Consider the following 17,985-nt stretch of genomic DNA (forward strand, 5'->3'; position numbering starts at 1 on the left):
ATCTAGAGATAGTCGTTACTTGACAACTTTTTAATGGTTTTTATCTAAAAACAGAAAACCAGTTCACGAGCCTTCGTTTAATCTTTTTTTGCATAGTTGTAGCAATATTAATTTATAATCCTTTCAAAAGCTTGTTTTTTATGAAACAGAGTAACGAACATCATTAGGTTAAAGTCTTGATTAAAACTATTATAACTACTGAATTTGCTGAGATTTTGTACTAAATGTTCTAAATTTCACCTTGTAGCCATATTGGCGATGAAGAGCTACATTGGCCAGGTAGAGGTGATTGTGTCGGTATCTTCTCAAATCCTTCATATTGATACCATCCTTCTGTAATATTATCACAGCTCTCCATACTACTATCTTCTAATGTACTGTTGATTGTTCTATCATCGGTACTTTCTACCATATTAACGTACATTGAATCGCAGGAACCATTGAATGAAGAGGAAGTTGTATTCATCCAGTTTGAGTTATGCCCTTGTGTGGTGGAGGGGTACATGTTAGAATTATTCCTTGTATCTGAACAAAAACAAATGAAAATGTTATCATTATGCGTACCAGTTATATATGGTCATGCTTATTTTGCTGTTAATTGTTATATCAGTTGCGATTGCATGCTAAAAGGTATCCTTGATTCTAATTACTATTCTATATTCAGTTGGGGTTTTTTGTTCTTTTTTGTTGGCTACTGTGTTAAATGGAACATATATGAGTTATGGCAAAACAGTTGTACATATGTTTCCAAGCAACACTTATGGATGATCTAAAAAAGATATTCTTGTATGTAAATTAAGAGAGGGTCAACCTTAATACGTCTAGTAAGAAGAAATATATATTACAAATTTTTGAAATTATTATAAGTAAAAATTGTTACATCGTAAACCTCAATAAAGATGTCGTTACAACAAAAACGCCTTTCTATAAGTTTATTGGTTTTATCAAACCATAATATAATTTCCTAAACTATTAAAAATCGCAAAGATGAAATATGTTCAAAACAAAAGGGAGGTAAGCTCTAATATACAATCGGAAAAAGTTATTCGATACAAGTTGTTAAAGTTGCATTTGTGTCTTAGTTGGGGTGATAAACATCACACTGTATGACTTGATTTTCAGTCAAAAATGTTTTGAATACTCACCCATGCAATATTTTGCACACATATGTAAGGATGGTAATTTTGCCACATTGTAAAAGCCACAGTTCTTTACAGTTACATTCCAACTGGTGCTGCAATTTGATGATAATCCAACTGTGCATGCATTCATTGTAGACGTCATCCCGTCGTACCAAGGATATGTTCCTGATAAAAGAATAGTTATAAAAAAATAGTTATAAAATCAATCTTTTTCGATGGTTAATCATTTGGAAATCAATCTTAAAGAGTAATAATGCATAACAGTACTAAATATGGGAATTCCATTCGCAAGAGTAGTTGATAGGCAAACGTGTTGTTTGTAAAAAGTTGTTCCCCGAATATATCACCAGCTAACCATTCATGTGTTGTCGTGTGATATCATTGATATGTTCATTTGTTGTTAATTTAGTGTTTTTAAATGTTAAAAAAAAAAAAAAACACGAAATGGTTTCTCTTATCCTCAGCAGATATCATGATATGATTTCAATTTTTGACACAACGTATTGGAATTATTGGATTTGTATTCTCTTCATATTTCTGTTATATTTTGATTTCTAACTGTAATGATTGTAGAGACACTAAAGCGTCTTATGTTTAGATATTGCGTTTTCTGTACCAAAATTTAAGACTGTTAGCATTACTGCGTCCTTGTTTCAATTATTCTGATCACCAACCATGCAATTGGCAGAAAAAATCAGTTTATTAAAAGCTGCATTAAAAACGACTAAAATGTACGTAGCAAAACAACAAGGACAGCATTTGTAAGTTTTGACAGACCGCAAAAAAAGATGGGTAGATCATCTTTGTATTACACAATCTCTCTTTTCGTCCATTATAAAATCAACAGTAGAAATGAAGGATAAAAGGGTAAAACCTCAATTTTACATTAATTTGGAAAACTTTCTTACTATTTAAACGTTAAAATACTGTAACTTTGATATAAAATGTGTTCTACAAAAACATTATTATCTGAATTATTACCTTCAAACCATATAGGAGATGATGATCCACACTGCCCAGGTTTTGGAGGATGTGTAGGTACATTCTCATGTCCCAAGTATCCGTACCATCCCAATGTAACATTGTCACAAATTTCTATTTCGCCACTCTTTAGTGTATAATCTACTGCTCTGTCATAATCATTTGGTATGACACTATAACTGTAACAAGGGTCATCCCAATATGACGGAGAAGACGGTCCGCTGTAGGAATTATTGAATGGTGGGGTTGTATGCATTCCAGTATACCATTGTGACGAGTTAGAATTCCAGCCGGAATTATTGAATGACGGAGATGTATGCATCCCAGAATACCATTGTGACGAGTTAGAATTCCAGCCGGAATTATTGAATGACGGAGATGTATGCATCCCAGAATACCATTGTGAAGAATTGGAATTCCAGCCGGAATTATTGAATGGCGGAGTAGTATGCATCCCAGAATACCATTGTGACGTGTTAGAATTCCAACCGGAACTATTCTTTGATTCTGAATGAATAATAGCATACATGATTATAGACTTATAAATATTTAGTCTTCAAAACGAACCCCAATAATCTATTTTTAGATATTTCTATCAACTATGCGTTGGGTTATGTCAATTGATAACATTATCATTGGGAGAAAAAAATTGACCATATTGATCACCCAATCTTTCTGTGTGTTTTGTTCCATTATGAACACACCTTCTTTACATTTAACGTGCTGTAGATCGTATCACTAGAACCTATAAAAAATAGTGGTTTATACAGTGGATATCTCAACTAATTCAAAAATAATCAAACATTATAAAATGGTACTTGTTTCACATCTTACATTTGACTCAACTTATAGCTCCTGTTATAAGTCCTGACAAAAAATCCGGAATTGACTTTAAATGAATAAAGAAATGATCGATAAATGATTAAGAAACTTTTACGGTGGAGTTTCTAACTATCTTAGAATGTTACACTATTCTCTAGGCGGATTATGTGTTATATACTCGTATGACGGGACAATCTGATAACAAATGTTTTAAATTCTTACCCATGCAATATTTTGCACACATATATAAGGGAGGTAATTTGGCCACATTGTAAAATCCACAGTTCTTCACAGTAACGTTCCAACTAGTGCTGCAATTTGATGATAATCCAACTGTGCACGCATTCATTGTAGATATCATCCCGTTGTACCAAGGATATGTTCCTGATAATATAGATTTAAATTATAGTTATTAAATCAACCAATTTTCAATGATCAATAAATCATTTGGGACTTAATTTTACAGATTTTAAAATAATGCATAACAGTACTATATATGGGATTTGATATTCGCAAGAGTAGTTGATAGGCAAATTTAGTGTTTGAAAAAATTTGTTCCCCGAATATATCATCATTTATTACTGAAGTGCCAACATGTAATATCATTGAAACGTTAATTTGTTGTTGATTTAGTGTTTTTAAATATAAAAAAAAATGGAACACGAAAATTTTCTCTTATTCTACTAGGCAAATATGATTTTTTAATATTTTTGCACAACATATTGAAATTTCGGATTCAATTCTCTTCATATTCGTGCTTAATTTAGAATTCCAACTGTAATGATTTCATAGACATTTATGAGTCTAATGTTTCGAAAATACGTTTTTGAACCAAAATTGTAAGCCTGTAAGCATTGCTGGGTCCTTGTTTCAAATATTTCTGATCATCAATCGTGGAAGAAAATTTCAGTTTTTTAAAATGGCAATATAACTCAACAAATGAAATGAAGGATAAAACCTCAATTTTTCACAAGTTAAAACACTTTCCAACTTGTTAAACATGGAAATACTACAACTTTGATATAACGTGTGTTCTGCAATAATATGATTATCTGAATTATTACCTTCAAACCATATAGGAGATGATGATCCACACTGCCCAGGTTTTGGAGGTTTTGTGGGTACATTCTCATATCCCATGTATCCATACCATCCGAATGTTATATTATCACAGTATTCTGTTTCGCCGTCCATCAAGGTGTAATCTACTGCTCTGTCGTAATCATTTGGTATGATACTATAACTGTAACACGGGTCATTCCAGTATGACGGAGTTGTATGCATCCCAGAATACCATTGTGACGAGTTAGAATTCCAGCCGGAATTGTTGAATGACGGAGATGTATGCATCCCAGAATACCATTGTGACGAGTTAGAATTCCAGCCGGAATTGTTGAATGACGGAGATGTATGCATTCCAGAATACCATTGTGAAGAATTGGAATTCCAGCCGGAATTATTGAATGGCGGAGTAGTATGCATCCCAGAATACCATTGTGACGTGTTAGAATTCCAACCGGAAATATTTTTTGATTCTGAATGAATAATAGCATAAATGATTATAGACTTATAATTATTTAGTCTTCAAAACGAACCCCAATAATCTATTTTTAGATATTTCTATCAACTATGCGTTGGGTTATGTCAATTGATAACATTATCATTGAAAAAAAAAGAATTGACCATATTGATCATCCAATCTTCTTGTGTGTTTTGTTACTTTATGAACACACCTTCTTTACATTTAACGTGCATAGATCGTATCACTAGAACCTAGAAAAAATGGTGGTTTATACAGTGGATATCTCAACTAATTCAAAAATAATCAAACATTATAAAATGGTACTTGTTTCACATCTTACATTTGACTCAACTTAAAGATCCTGTTATAAGTCCTGACAAAAAATCCGGAATTGACTTTAAATGAATAAAGAAATGATCGATAAATGATTAAGAAACTCTAACGGTGGAGTTTCTAACTATCTTAAAATTGAGAATGGAAATGGGGAATGTGTCAAGGAGACAACAACCCGACCAAATAAAAAACAACAGCAGAGGGTCACCAACAGGTCTTCAATGTAGCGATAAATTCCCGCACCCGGAGGCGTCCCTCAGCTGGCCCCTAAACAAATATATACTAGTCCAGTGATATCGATAATGAATATTACACTATCTTAGAATGTTACACTATTCTCTAGGCGGATTATGTGTTATATACTCGTATGACGGGACAATCTGATAACAAATGTTTTAAATTCTTACCCATGCAATATTTTGCACACATATATAAGGGAGGTAATTTGGCCACATTGTAATAGCCACAGTTCTTCACAGTAACGTTCCAACTAGTGCTGCAATTTGATGATAATCCAACTGTGCACGCCTTCATTGTAGATATCATCCCGTTGTACAAAGGATATGTTCCTGATAATATAGATTTAAGTTATAGCTATTAAATCAACCAATTTTCAATGATCAATGAATCATTTGGGACTTAATTTTACAGATTTTAAAATAATGCATAACAGTACTATATATGGGATTTGATATTCGCAAGAGTAGTTGATAGGCAAATTTAGTGTTTGAAAAAATTTGTTCCCCGAATATATCATCATTTATTACTGAAGTGCCAACATGTAATATCATTGAAACGTTAATTTGTTGTTGATTTAGTGTTTTTAAATATAAAAAAAAATGGAACACGAAAATTTTCTCTTATTCTACTAGGCAAATATGATTTTTTAATATTTTTGCACAACATATTGAAATTTCGGATTCAATTCTCTTCATATTCGTGCTTAATTTAGAATTCCAACTGTAATGATTTCATAGACATTTATGAGTCTAATGTTTCGAAAATACGTTTTTGAACCAAAATTGTAAGCCTGTAAGCATTGCTGGGTCCTTGTTTCAAATATTTCTGATCATCAATCGTGGAAGAAAATTTCAGTTTTTTAAAATGGCAATATAACTCAACAAATGAAATGAAGGATAAAACCTCAATTTTTCACAAGTTAAAACACTTTCCAACTTGTTAAACATGGAAATACTACAACTTTGATATAAAGTGTGTTCTACAATAATATGATTATCTGAATTATTACCTTCAAACCATATAGGAGATGATGATCCACACTGCCCAGGTTTTGGAGGTTTTGTGGGTACATTCTCATATCCCATGTATCCATACCATCCGAATGTTATATTATCACAGTATTCTGTTTCGCCGTCCATCAAGATGTAATCTACTGCTCTGTCGTAATCATTTGATATGATGCTATAACTGTAACACGGGTCATTCCAGTATGACGGAGTTGTATGCATCCCAGAATACCATTGTGACGAGTTAGAATTCCAGCCGGAATTGTTGAATGACGGAGATGTATGCATCCCAGAATACCATTGTGACGAGTTAGAATTCCAGCCGGAATTGTTGAATGACGGAGATGTATGCATCCCAGAATACCATTGTGAAGAATTGGAATTCCAGCCGGAATTGTTGAATGGCGGAGTAGTATGCATCCCAGAATACCATTGTGACGTGTTAGAATTCCAACCGGAAATATTTTTTGATTCTGAATGAATAATAGCATAAATGATTATAGACTTATAATTATTTAGTCTTCAAAACGAACCCCAATAATCTATTTTTAGATATTTCTATCAACTATGCGTTGGGTTATGTCAATTGATAACATTATCATTGAAAAAAAAAGAATTGACCATATTGATCATCCAATCTTCTTGTGTGTTTTGTTACTTTATGAACACACCTTCTTTACATTTAACGTGCTGTAGATCGTATCACTAGAACCTAGAAAAAATGGTGGTTTATACAGTGGATATCTCAACTAATTCAAAAATAATCAAACATTATAAAATGGTACTTGTTTCACATCTTACATTTGACTCAACTTAAAGATCCTGTTATAAGTCCTGACAAAAAATCCGGAATTGACTTTAAATGAATAAAGAAATGATCGATAAATGATTAAGAAACTCTAACGGTGGAGTTTCTAACTATCTTAAAATTGAGAATGGAAATGGGGAATGTGTCAAGGAGACAACAACCCGACCAAATAAAAAACAACAGCAGAGGGTCACCAACAGGTCTTCAATGTAGCGACAAATTCCCGCACCCGGAGGCGTCCCTCAGCTGGCCCCTAAACAAATATATACTAGTCCAGTGATATCGATAATGAATATTACACTATCTTAGAATGTTACACTATTCTCTAGGCTGATTATGTGTTATATACTCGTATGACGGGACAATCTGAAAACAAATGTTTTAAATTCTTACCCATGCAATATTTTGCACACATATATAAGGGAGGTAATTTGGCCACATTGTAATAGCCACAGTTCTTCACAGTAACGTTCCAACTAGTGCTGCAATTTGATGATAATCCAACTGTGCACGCCTTCATTGTAGATATCATCCCGTTGTACCAAGGATATGTTCCTGATAATATAGATTTAAATTATAGCTATTAAATCAACCAATTTTCAATGATCAATGAATCATTTGGGACTTAATTTTACAGATTTTAAAATAATGCATAACAGTACTATATATGGGATTTGATATTCGCAAGAGAAGTTGATAGGCAAATTTAGTGTTTGTAAAAATTTGTTTCCCGAATATATCATCATTTATTACTGAAGTGCCAACATGTAATATCATTGAAACGTTAATTTGTTGTTGATTTAGTGTTTTTAAATATAAAAAAAATGGAACACGAAAATTTTCTCTTATTCTACTAGGCAAATATGATTTTTGAATATTTTTGCATAACATATTGAAATTTCGGATTCAATTCTCTTCATATTCGTGCTTAATTTAGAATTCCAACTGTAATGATTTCATAGACATTTATGAGTCTTATGTTTCGAAAATACGTTTTTGAACCAAAATTGTAAGCCTGTAAGCATTGCTGGGTCCTTGTTTCAAATATTTCTGATCATCAATCGTGGAAGAAAATTTCAGTTTTTTAAAATGGCAATATAACTCAACAAATGAAATGAAGGATAAAACCTCAATTTTTCACAAGTTAAAACACTTTCCAACTTGTTAAACATGGAAATACTACAACTTTGATATAAAGTGTGTTCTACAATAATATGATTATCTGAATTATTACCTTCAAACCATATAGGAGATGATGATCCACACTGCCCAGGTTTTGGAGGTTTTGTGGGTACATTCTCATATCCCATGTATCCATACCATCCGAATGTTATATTATCACAGTATTCTGTTTCGCCGTCCATCAAGATGTAATCTACTGCTCTGTCGTAATCATTTGATATGATGCTATAACTGTAACACGGGTCATTCCAGTATGAAGGGGAAGATGGTCCGTTGTAGGAATTATTGAATGAAGGAGATGTATGCATTCCAGAATACCATTGTGAAGAGTTAGAATTCCAGCCGGAACTATTCTTTGATTCTAAATGTAAAATAACAAATATGATTATAGACTAATAGTTACAAAATCTTCAAAACCAACGACATTAATCCATTTTCTCTTAACCATTGTCTGGGTATGTCAATTAGTATACTTATCAATAGGTATACGTAGAGAAAGAAATGCACAATATTTGTAGTCATATCTCTTCATGGAATATTGCTTATAGAAATTGCTCTACATATCATTCACTTGTATATCTAATCACTAGAACCGGGACAATAGTGTGGATTAGGGATGGTAATCTCAACTGATTTCAAGCTTTTTGAACATTATCAAATGGTAGATGTTTCACATCTTTTTCTTGACTCAACTTGAACATCGTATTATATTTGTCTTGACAAGAAATCAGGAAACGGATTTGTATGAATAAAATAACAATCGATCTACAAACCAATAAACTCAAACTGTGGAGCTCTTTGCTATCCAAAAATGTAACGCTATTCTCTAAGTGGATTAGGTGTTATATGCTCGTATGACGGGACATTCAGACAACAAATGTTGTAAATTCTTACCCATGCAATATTTTGCACACATATGTAAGGGAGGTAATTTGGCCACATTGTAGTAGCCACAGTTCTTTACAGTAACGTTCCAACTGGTGCTGCAATTTGATGATAATCCAACTGTGCATGCATTCATTGTAGATGTCATCCCTTTGTACCAAGGATATGTTCCTGATAAAAAAAAGTTACAAGTAATAGTTACTGTATCGATCTTTTTAGAATGATTGATTAAACATTTCCACACTTAATCGTATTGAGCAATGATGAATAACAGTACTATTTTTGGGATTATATTTTCGCAAGAGTAGTTGATTAGCAAACTTGTTGTTTGTTAAAATTCCTTCCTCTAACATATCACCAGCTAAACATTCATTACTGATGGACTGACATGAAAAATCATTCATATGTCTATTTGATTTTGTAAATTTTGTGTTTTTGAAATGTTTAAAAACAAATGGAACGGACACAAACGTTTTTCGTTAATCCTAGGCAGAGATATAAATTCCGAATTTTGCACAATTTTCGGAATTGTCAGAATTTGATGCTCTCATTAGTCGTGTTTCATTTTGATTTCCAACTGCAATAATTCCAAAGACACAAATTAGTGTCAAATTGACAAAATGCGCTTCTGTTGTACCAAATTAAAAGCCTGGTATCATTGCTAAGACCTTTTTGTAAATATCCCTATGTAATAACAATGCATGAAGCAACAAGACAATTAGTTTTTACAGATCACACAACATTTGGTAGATGATCTTGATATCTTACAATATTACTTTGTCGTCAGTGATTAACACTGCAATAAAAATAAAGAATAGAACCTCAAATTTACATTAGTAAAAAAAGACATCTTAGTAATAAAACGTTTAACTACTGTCACCTCAAAATAAAATGTGTTCTACAATAATGTTATCATTCGAAACATTACCTTCAAACCATATAGGAGATGATGATCCACACTGCCCAAGTTTTGGAGGTTTTGTTGGTACATTCTCATATCCCATGTATCCATACCATCCTCCCAATGTTATATTATCACAGTATTCTGTTTCGCCGTCCATCAAGATGTAATCTACTGCTCTGTCGTAATCATTTGATATGATGCTATAACTGTAACACGGGTCATTCCAGTATGACGGAGATGTATGCATTCCAGAATACCATTGTGAAGAGTTAAAATTCCAGCCGGAACTATTCATTGATTCTAAATGTATAATAACATATATGATTATAGCCTAATAGTTACAAAATTTTCAAAACCAATGCCATTAATCCATTTTCTCTTAACCATTGTCTGGGTAAGTCAATTAGTAAACTTATCAATAGGTATACGTATAGAAAGAAATGAGCAATATTTGTTTAACGTATCTCTTCATGGAATATGGCTTATAGAAATTGCTCTATATATCATTCACTTGCTGTATTTCTTATCACTAGAACCGAGACAATAGTGTGGATTTGGGATGGGAATCTCAACTATATATAATTTCAAGCTTTTTGAACATTATCAAATAGTAAATGTTTCCAATCTTTTACTTGACTCAACTTGAACATCGTATTATATTTGTTTTGACAAGAAATCAGGAAACGGCTTTGTATGAATAAAATAACAATCGATCTACAAACCAATAAACTCAAACTGTGGAGCTCTTTGCTATCCAAAAATGTAACGCTATTCTCTAAGTGGATTAGGTGTTATATGCTCGTATGACGGGAAATTCAGCCAACAAATTTTTTAAATTCTTACCCATGCAATATTTTGCACACATATGCAAGGGTGGCAATTTTGCCACATTGTAATAGCCACAGTTCTTGACAGTAACGTTCCAACTAGTGCTGCAATTTGATGATAATCCAACTGTGCATGCATTCATTGTAGATGTCATCCCTTCGTACCAAGGATATGTTCCTGATAAAAAGAACTTACAAGTATAAGTTATGGAATTAATCTATTTTGAATGATATGTTAAACATATCCAAACTTAATCGTATTTGGGTAATAATGAATAACAGTACTGTGCCCAGTATGATATGTTCGCAAGAGTAGGTGTAAGAAAACTTGTTGTTAGACAAAAGTTCTTCCCCTAACATGTCACCAGTTAAAAATTCATGACTAGTTTGCTTACATGAAATATCATTCATAAATCTACAAGTATTTGATTTTGTAAATTTAGTGTTTTGAAATGTTTAAAAATGTTTTTATTTCTAGGCAAAGATATGAATTCCGAATTTGGCACAACGTTTTGGAAATGTCAGAATTTTATGCTCTCAATATTCGTGTCTCATTTTGATATCCAACTGATATGATTCCAAAGACACAAAATTTACAAAATGCGCTTCTGTTGTACCAAATTATAAGCCTGGTATTATTGTTTGGCCCTTTTTGCAAATATCCCTGTGTAATAACAATGCATGTAGCAACAACAAATTTGTCACAAAATTTGGTAGATGATCTTGATATCGTACAATATTACTTTGTCTCCAATGACTAACTTTGCAATAAAAATGAAGGATAAAACCTCAAATTAACATACGTGAAAAACACATCTAAGTAATAAAACGTTTAACTTCTGTTACCTTAATGAGAAATGTGTTTACAACAATATAATCATTCGGAACATTACCTTCAAACCATATAGGAGATGATGATCCACACTGTCCTGGTTTTGGAGGTTTTGTGGGTACATTCTCATATCCCATGTATCCATACCATCCCAATGTTATATTATCACAGTATTCTGTTTCGCCGTCCATCAAGATGTAATCTACTGCTCTGTCGTAATCATTTGGTATGATACTATAACTGTAACACGGGTCATTCCAATCTTGTTCTGTAGACATCTTATATTCTTTATCGGATTCTACAAATTCAAGATCAAAATTTAGATACTTTAGAAAGCTTTCAATTCTCTTTAATCAATTTTGTATCATGACACAATTTTAACTTACCAAATACTTTTTATGGAATCAATTCTTAACTTCAATTCAATACACTCCAATTGTGTTTTTAAATCAGAAATCTAGGTGCGGAGGAGAATCTGTAATGAAATATTTCTTTCAATCATTTGAAAGGTTTTTAGAAGTGATGTAAAAAGTAGAGGTACTGACATGAATCATCAGTTCAGCATGTCGTCACTCATAATTCAAAAAACAAGTTTAAATAACTTAGATATCGTCAAAATATACCTGAATATATCAGTACATTTGATTCTTCAGAATAAATGAAGTTTTGTTTTTACAATCTTCATTGCATCCCAACTCGGCAAATGTTATTGTCTCAATGTGATATTTTCTCATGTACATACTTTCGGAATACTCATATTCATTATTGTAGTCATTAAAAATGAAGGATACTATAGAGCTTCTTACAAATTATCCGGTAAAGAAATATGACGAAGTGGTAGAATTGTCATCAAGTCAACTGCACAAAAGCCAAAAGACGATAATGATCTAAAGTTGCCGCATGACTTTAAACAAGCAGTAACATCGATACCGTCTTTAAACATGTAAAAGGTTAGGCTTTACAAAATGTGAAACAATTCAAAAGAAAAACCTGCTGCCTGATTCATAGTTTATTATTTAATATTAATGCTTACAAAATCAAAAGGTGACGAAAACACAAAAAACACGCATATAAAGTATTAGCCGGGACAATTTAATATGCATGACCAAAACAAACAAAAAATGCATGTATACTAACCCATACAATATCGTCCGCAGCCCGGTGTTGGTACCAAGTACGCAACATTGTATGACATACAATTGACGACAGTAACATCCCAGCTGTCTTCACAGTTCGAAGTAATTCCTACTCGGCAGGCTTTTAACGTACGATATTCCCAATATGTCTTTGGATACGATCCTGTAATACATGCATATATCGTTAAAGGGGTTTTCAAACATCAAAACAGTCTCAGATTTAAAAAAAATCCTAACACTCGTCTAGTGTCACAGGGGAAACAATGATTATTTCAGTGAATTATTTATAATTTAATAGATAACGCGAGATGCGTCTTTGATACTGAAAATTGGTCTCATTTGTTGTATCTATACGAAATAGATATAGCAAAAGCAATTAAAGCAATACACTTTATCTTACCTCCTATACATTTCTAGGAATATGATTGGTTAAAAGCGTCCTCGTAGAAACCGTGTATATTTAATATTAGGTTAGTTGGGAGGCGGGGCTTATTTCATACACGGTTCGTAGTGGAGTTGCGTCCCTTTATATTCCATATAAGGTAATAAGGAGGCGGGGCTTATTTCATACACGGTTAGTTTTGGTGTTACGTCCCTTTAGAAAAACAAAACAGTACTGAGAAAAAACTTAAAGGTTTCATCAGACGAAGAAAGTGATCATAAAGTGAAATAAATTCATAAAACACATTTAAATCTAACAAGTTGTCATTGTTGGCATCTGTTTTTGTAGGATCAAAGGAAGTAGTTTCTTAATCCTGTTAATGCTAACTGTATTGAAAACTTGCTCACTTTGATATGTCACTAGTCTAAATTTTACACGTTAAGATAGTCGATAAGATAAATTCGTTACATAGTGTGCTAATGACGTAATACGGTATATATGGAATTTACTGACCCCATATATACCGTATTAGGTCACTAGCACACTATGTAACTAATAGTATTAACTTGTGCAAAATAAGACAAGAGAAACAACCAGAGAAAAATTAGGATATTATAATTACACAGACTGTAAATTAAGCCTTCTGCAACACACAGGTGGAAATGCATGTAAAAAAGTGTATAGAAAGACTGAATATAGCACTAAATACATATACATGTATAACAAAAAAGCTGTTCTTTTCTGCTTTGTATCCATAAATTATGTTGTTAAGAGTGGTCTAATAGACAACTTTCGAGTTCTATGCATTTCCATCAAATTACAAATTACTGAAAGAATATTATTTATAGTTTATCCTGTACAATGACGATCACTAAGACGCTTGATGAACTGTTATAGTGCTGAGATACAGGCGACCACCTCTTTCTGGTAAATGACGTCATAAAGGCGCGCAAAGGAGTAGCTCCGGTAAGGACCGATTTTGGCCTCAAATTTCAGGTTCATCTGACGAAAGATTTTGACCACTTTTTAATCACTTAAGTGTCTTTTTCATTTGAATCAATTAGGTTATGTGAAAGATTTTCACTAATTTAGTCATTAAAAACGATCCGATACAAGCTCAAATATGAAAAATCTACAAAATATATGCCGAATAATGTCACTTTTCAGATGGTTTTTGTAAAAAATGAAAGTGGCCGCATCCGTTTTCATCCTCAACCTTTATATATGTTATGTATTATCATGAAATACAACTTACATTTCAATAGTAAGGGTGAACACGAATGCGGCCACTTTCGTTTTACAGGAAAACCGTCTAAAATTTAACTAAAATGCTAGAATTGTGAAGATTTCAGTAATTTAGCATGACTTAATGGTGCTAGTACCCGATATTTATATGCATTGTATCGTCAAAAAGAGCCCATATTTTATAGCAGAAGCATTCTACTGTCCAATAAATAACTAAAAATTTACATTTTAACAATTTTGTAAAATTGCTATATTTTGGGGCCAAAAAGGGGTCTTACTGGACCTACTCCTTTGACGAGTTTTTTTCCGGTGACGGACAAACTCGAAAGAGGTCTATTGGCAATCATACCAAATCTACATAATTTTGTTGATGATTAATCAGTTTTTGTCAGTTTTTGTCTGTTTATAATCAAACGAAAAACATGTTACATGTGTGTGTTTTTGTTTGACTTATGTTGTGCCACTTACAAATGTAATTGTAGTTATATGTTCTTGTCAAAAATCAACATAGAGCAGAATAAGATGGTCATTTAAAACGAATCTAACAAATCAGAATGTGATTCTTTTTCCAAATGATGTTAAAATTTCAAACGAAACATTAATGCTAAATACTTGTAGAACTATAGAATTCATGTCATATTGAAATATATAAAAAAGACATATGATACGGTTTATATTCTTATTTTTGTAATATGTGCAGTAGATATGGTAGATGTTTACCTGTGTTACTTTTACGTCTGCAAAACAGTGTTGGAGGAGACCATTCAGAAATCAATTTATTTCAGACCAAATAAAGGCAACAGTAGTATACCGCTGTTCAAAACTCATAAATCCATGGACAAAAAACAAAATCGGGATATAAACTAAAACCGAGGGAAACGCATTAAATATAAGAGGAGAACAACGACATAACACTAAAATGTAACACACATAGACAAAATCCCACGAGAATAACAAATATAACATATATATATAACATCAAAACCAAATACATGAATTTGGGATAGACAAGTACCGTGACACGTCTTATCGCAATGTGAATTTACCAATATATATCAAAAACATATAACATCGATTCTGTTTAATAAACATACCATACGTCGGCGCTTCGGTTATATAGATCTTACAAAGCTCCGCTCTACTTTTACCACGTGAACCAATTACATTTCTCATCTCTTTTGTTTTTGAAAGTGTGTATTATTATAAATAACCGTATGTTAGCAAAAAAGGTTACACAAGTGAAACTAAAACAGGGCGTTGCCTCAGTTTGTTAAGCAATGCAGGGACACAGGGTCTGTATTTTTATATCAGATTTGAAACCAATATTTGGATAAAAAATTATACAATTTTTTAAAGAAAATAAATGATAAAATAAAAAAAGAAAATGTTTGTACGATTTATAAAATATTACCATTTAACCATATCGGAGAAGAAGAACCACATTGTCCTGGTGCTGGTGGTTTTGTCGGTATGTTTTGTAAATCTTGATATCTATACCAGCCTGCTAGTATATATTCAGTTTCACAGAAATCCTCGTCATCGCTCTGTAAGGTGTAATTGACAGTTCTGTTGTAGTGACTTTCTATTATATCATAATCTGTACATGGATCACTGTAATCAGCTGTCGTAGCTGATGAGACCTGCAGATCTAAAACCATAAAATTATTTATCAATGATAAACTTTTTTTTCTTCTCTTTATGATTGAATGATTAGTAATCATCTGAATTGATCGACTTGCTAAGAAAAATCTACGTTCAATGGTATTTCAATAAGAAAAACAAAAACTTCAGTAATTGATGAGCTATATTTTTAAAAACGGGTTTCAATGGTGATTATGTAAAAACTTAATATACCAAAACTTGAAAGAATACGACTCTTGACCACCATTATGGCTATCACAGAGATTATCGAATATCTCTGTATTGAAGTATCTGCTTAGACAGAATTTGGAGAAGAAAAAACAGGACTTCTATTCCGCTAGAGTGAAAAGTCGATTTAGCATTATGCATTATTCGAAACTGTCATAACATGAACGAAACATTAAAGTAAATCTCCATTTCATGAACACATTCATCTGATCGATATAAATACACTGTAGATATAAAAACGAAAAACAAATGATACCCCCACACCCTTTATATGCCTTCCACAAGAATTGAGTCTATTTTTTAATAAATTTCTTTGCATATTTTTCAAATTACGAGTCAGGAACATCATTAGTGAGTTTTGTAATTCATACCTAAAACATTTGAAAGTCCCTACTATGAATAGGATACCAAAACTACCTTAAAAAATTATAGAATATCGACTTTTTATACACTTACAACGTCAAATTATCTCCTCAAATACATGTTTTATTATTTATCAAAATAGAACGCAAATTTATTAGCAGTAATTCATATATAATATCCTTGATCTGTTATGACACAGATACATATGGAAGATGCACGAATATTGACTAGAACTGGACAATATGTAAGCGCGTTTCGTCAAGGTTATGGACAGGTTGTATGCTTATGATCATGAGTAACTAATGTACCCTTAAAGCAGACTTATTTCGGTGTTGTTTTGAATCTCAGTTAATGGCCGGAAATGTCCGTCTAATAGAAAATTGTATGACACTTGTTGATATATTTGCTATAAATAATCAGGATTGTTTTTAAGAAAACAGGAGAAATAACCCATGAATAATACTTTAAATAAATGAAAAACAACTTCGAGTTAATTTCGAGCTTTACATATTGACACCTTTCTATAATATAGCTAACGACCTTATGTAATTTTTTATCGATGGTTGGATGTCTCATTCAGATACATGTATATCCCCATGTCTCCTTCAATTCAGCAATGGTAGTCTTTGACGTATTTAAGCACACGCGGCGGAGGGGTTTCATTTTTGCGAACTACTGTAAATTCGGAAATTATTGTGTTCGTTAACACTGCATTATTATGTAAAATTACGAAAATGAGAGACGGAAATTTTGTTTTGCGTTCCTGCGACAGCATCCTGACAATAGCATCAAACAGATATGTTGGTGTAAATAGTCTTTCGAGATTTAACTGCATTTGATAAAAATAAGTATCTTACTTTATGCAATTGTTATTCGTGATGCATTTGAAAATCTTTTTAAAGCTTTCTTCTTTGTTTGTGTGTTTGTTTGTTTGTAATTCATTTTTTTTCTCATTTATTTGAAAAATCAAACTTACGTAGGTTGGTAATTAAAATCCCACTAAAAATTAACCGTATATTACAAAACATAATTAGTAAATGAATACTTTGTTTTTAAATCATTATATTAAATGACTCTAGTATGCTATTATGTAATGGGTAATGCATGACATACGCTAAAAGGTACAAAGAATGTTTATTTTATGACGCCAAGTAACGATCGTACCATGAACACTGCCATTCAGCAGTAGGTCACCCTTTATAAGTTTTTATTAACGGAACAGATATTATTAAATTTCAAGTTATAATTAAATAAATAATTGTTTTGTTTTCCTTTGTTGAAAAAAATTGTTTAATTATCGTATATGTATATGTTGAGCTAGCAAACTATTGAGTGTCAGATTGCAATTATTTCTTGATTGATAGAATAGAAAAAAGAAGAGATTTGCAATACAATACTACTAGTATACATAATTAAAATATCTCCTCTAACTACTACATGTAGATATCATATCATATGTTATTCAATTTGTATGCCAACGTATTCTGGTCAAAGAATGATAAAAT

At 32.2% G+C, this 17,985-nt stretch overlaps 1 protein-coding gene across 4 annotated transcripts in view; it reads right to left on the minus strand.

Moving 5' to 3' along the window:
• Window positions 1-17,581, minus strand: part of LOC139490667 (uncharacterized) — a 36,957-nt gene extending 19,376 nt beyond the window's left edge. For 2 of the 4 annotated variants that reach the window (XM_071277580.1, XM_071277579.1), the window contains exons 1-16: window positions 17,457-17,581; window positions 15,660-15,896; window positions 12,623-12,784; window positions 11,547-11,783; window positions 10,670-10,831; window positions 9,851-10,126; window positions 8,932-9,093; window positions 8,090-8,398; window positions 7,249-7,410; window positions 6,050-6,520; window positions 5,208-5,369; window positions 4,010-4,480; window positions 3,168-3,329; window positions 2,124-2,630; window positions 1,146-1,307; window positions 241-525 (exon numbers count right to left, since the gene is read on the minus strand). In XM_071277580.1, the coding sequence (XP_071133681.1) occupies window positions 241-525; window positions 1,146-1,307; window positions 2,124-2,630; window positions 3,168-3,329; window positions 4,010-4,480; window positions 5,208-5,369; window positions 6,050-6,520; window positions 7,249-7,410; window positions 8,090-8,398; window positions 8,932-9,093; window positions 9,851-10,126; window positions 10,670-10,831; window positions 11,547-11,783; window positions 12,623-12,784; window positions 15,660-15,896; window positions 17,457-17,508 (3,979 nt within the window). In that variant the 5' untranslated portion in view covers window positions 17,509-17,581. The remainder of the gene's footprint in view (window positions 1-240; window positions 526-1,145; window positions 1,308-2,123; window positions 2,631-3,167; window positions 3,330-4,009; window positions 4,481-5,207; window positions 5,370-6,049; window positions 6,521-7,248; window positions 7,411-8,089; window positions 8,399-8,931; window positions 9,094-9,850; window positions 10,127-10,669; window positions 10,832-11,546; window positions 11,784-12,622; window positions 12,785-15,659; window positions 15,897-17,456) is intronic. The other 2 variants (XM_071277582.1, XM_071277581.1) reach the window with 1 other exon arrangement.
• Between the last annotated feature and the right edge of the window lie 404 nt (window positions 17,582-17,985).

The sequence above is a fragment of the Mytilus edulis genome, chromosome 10 (genome assembly GCF_963676685.1).
Source record: "Mytilus edulis chromosome 10, xbMytEdul2.2, whole genome shotgun sequence".
Classification (NCBI taxonomy): Eukaryota; Metazoa; Mollusca; class Bivalvia; order Mytilida; family Mytilidae; genus Mytilus; species Mytilus edulis.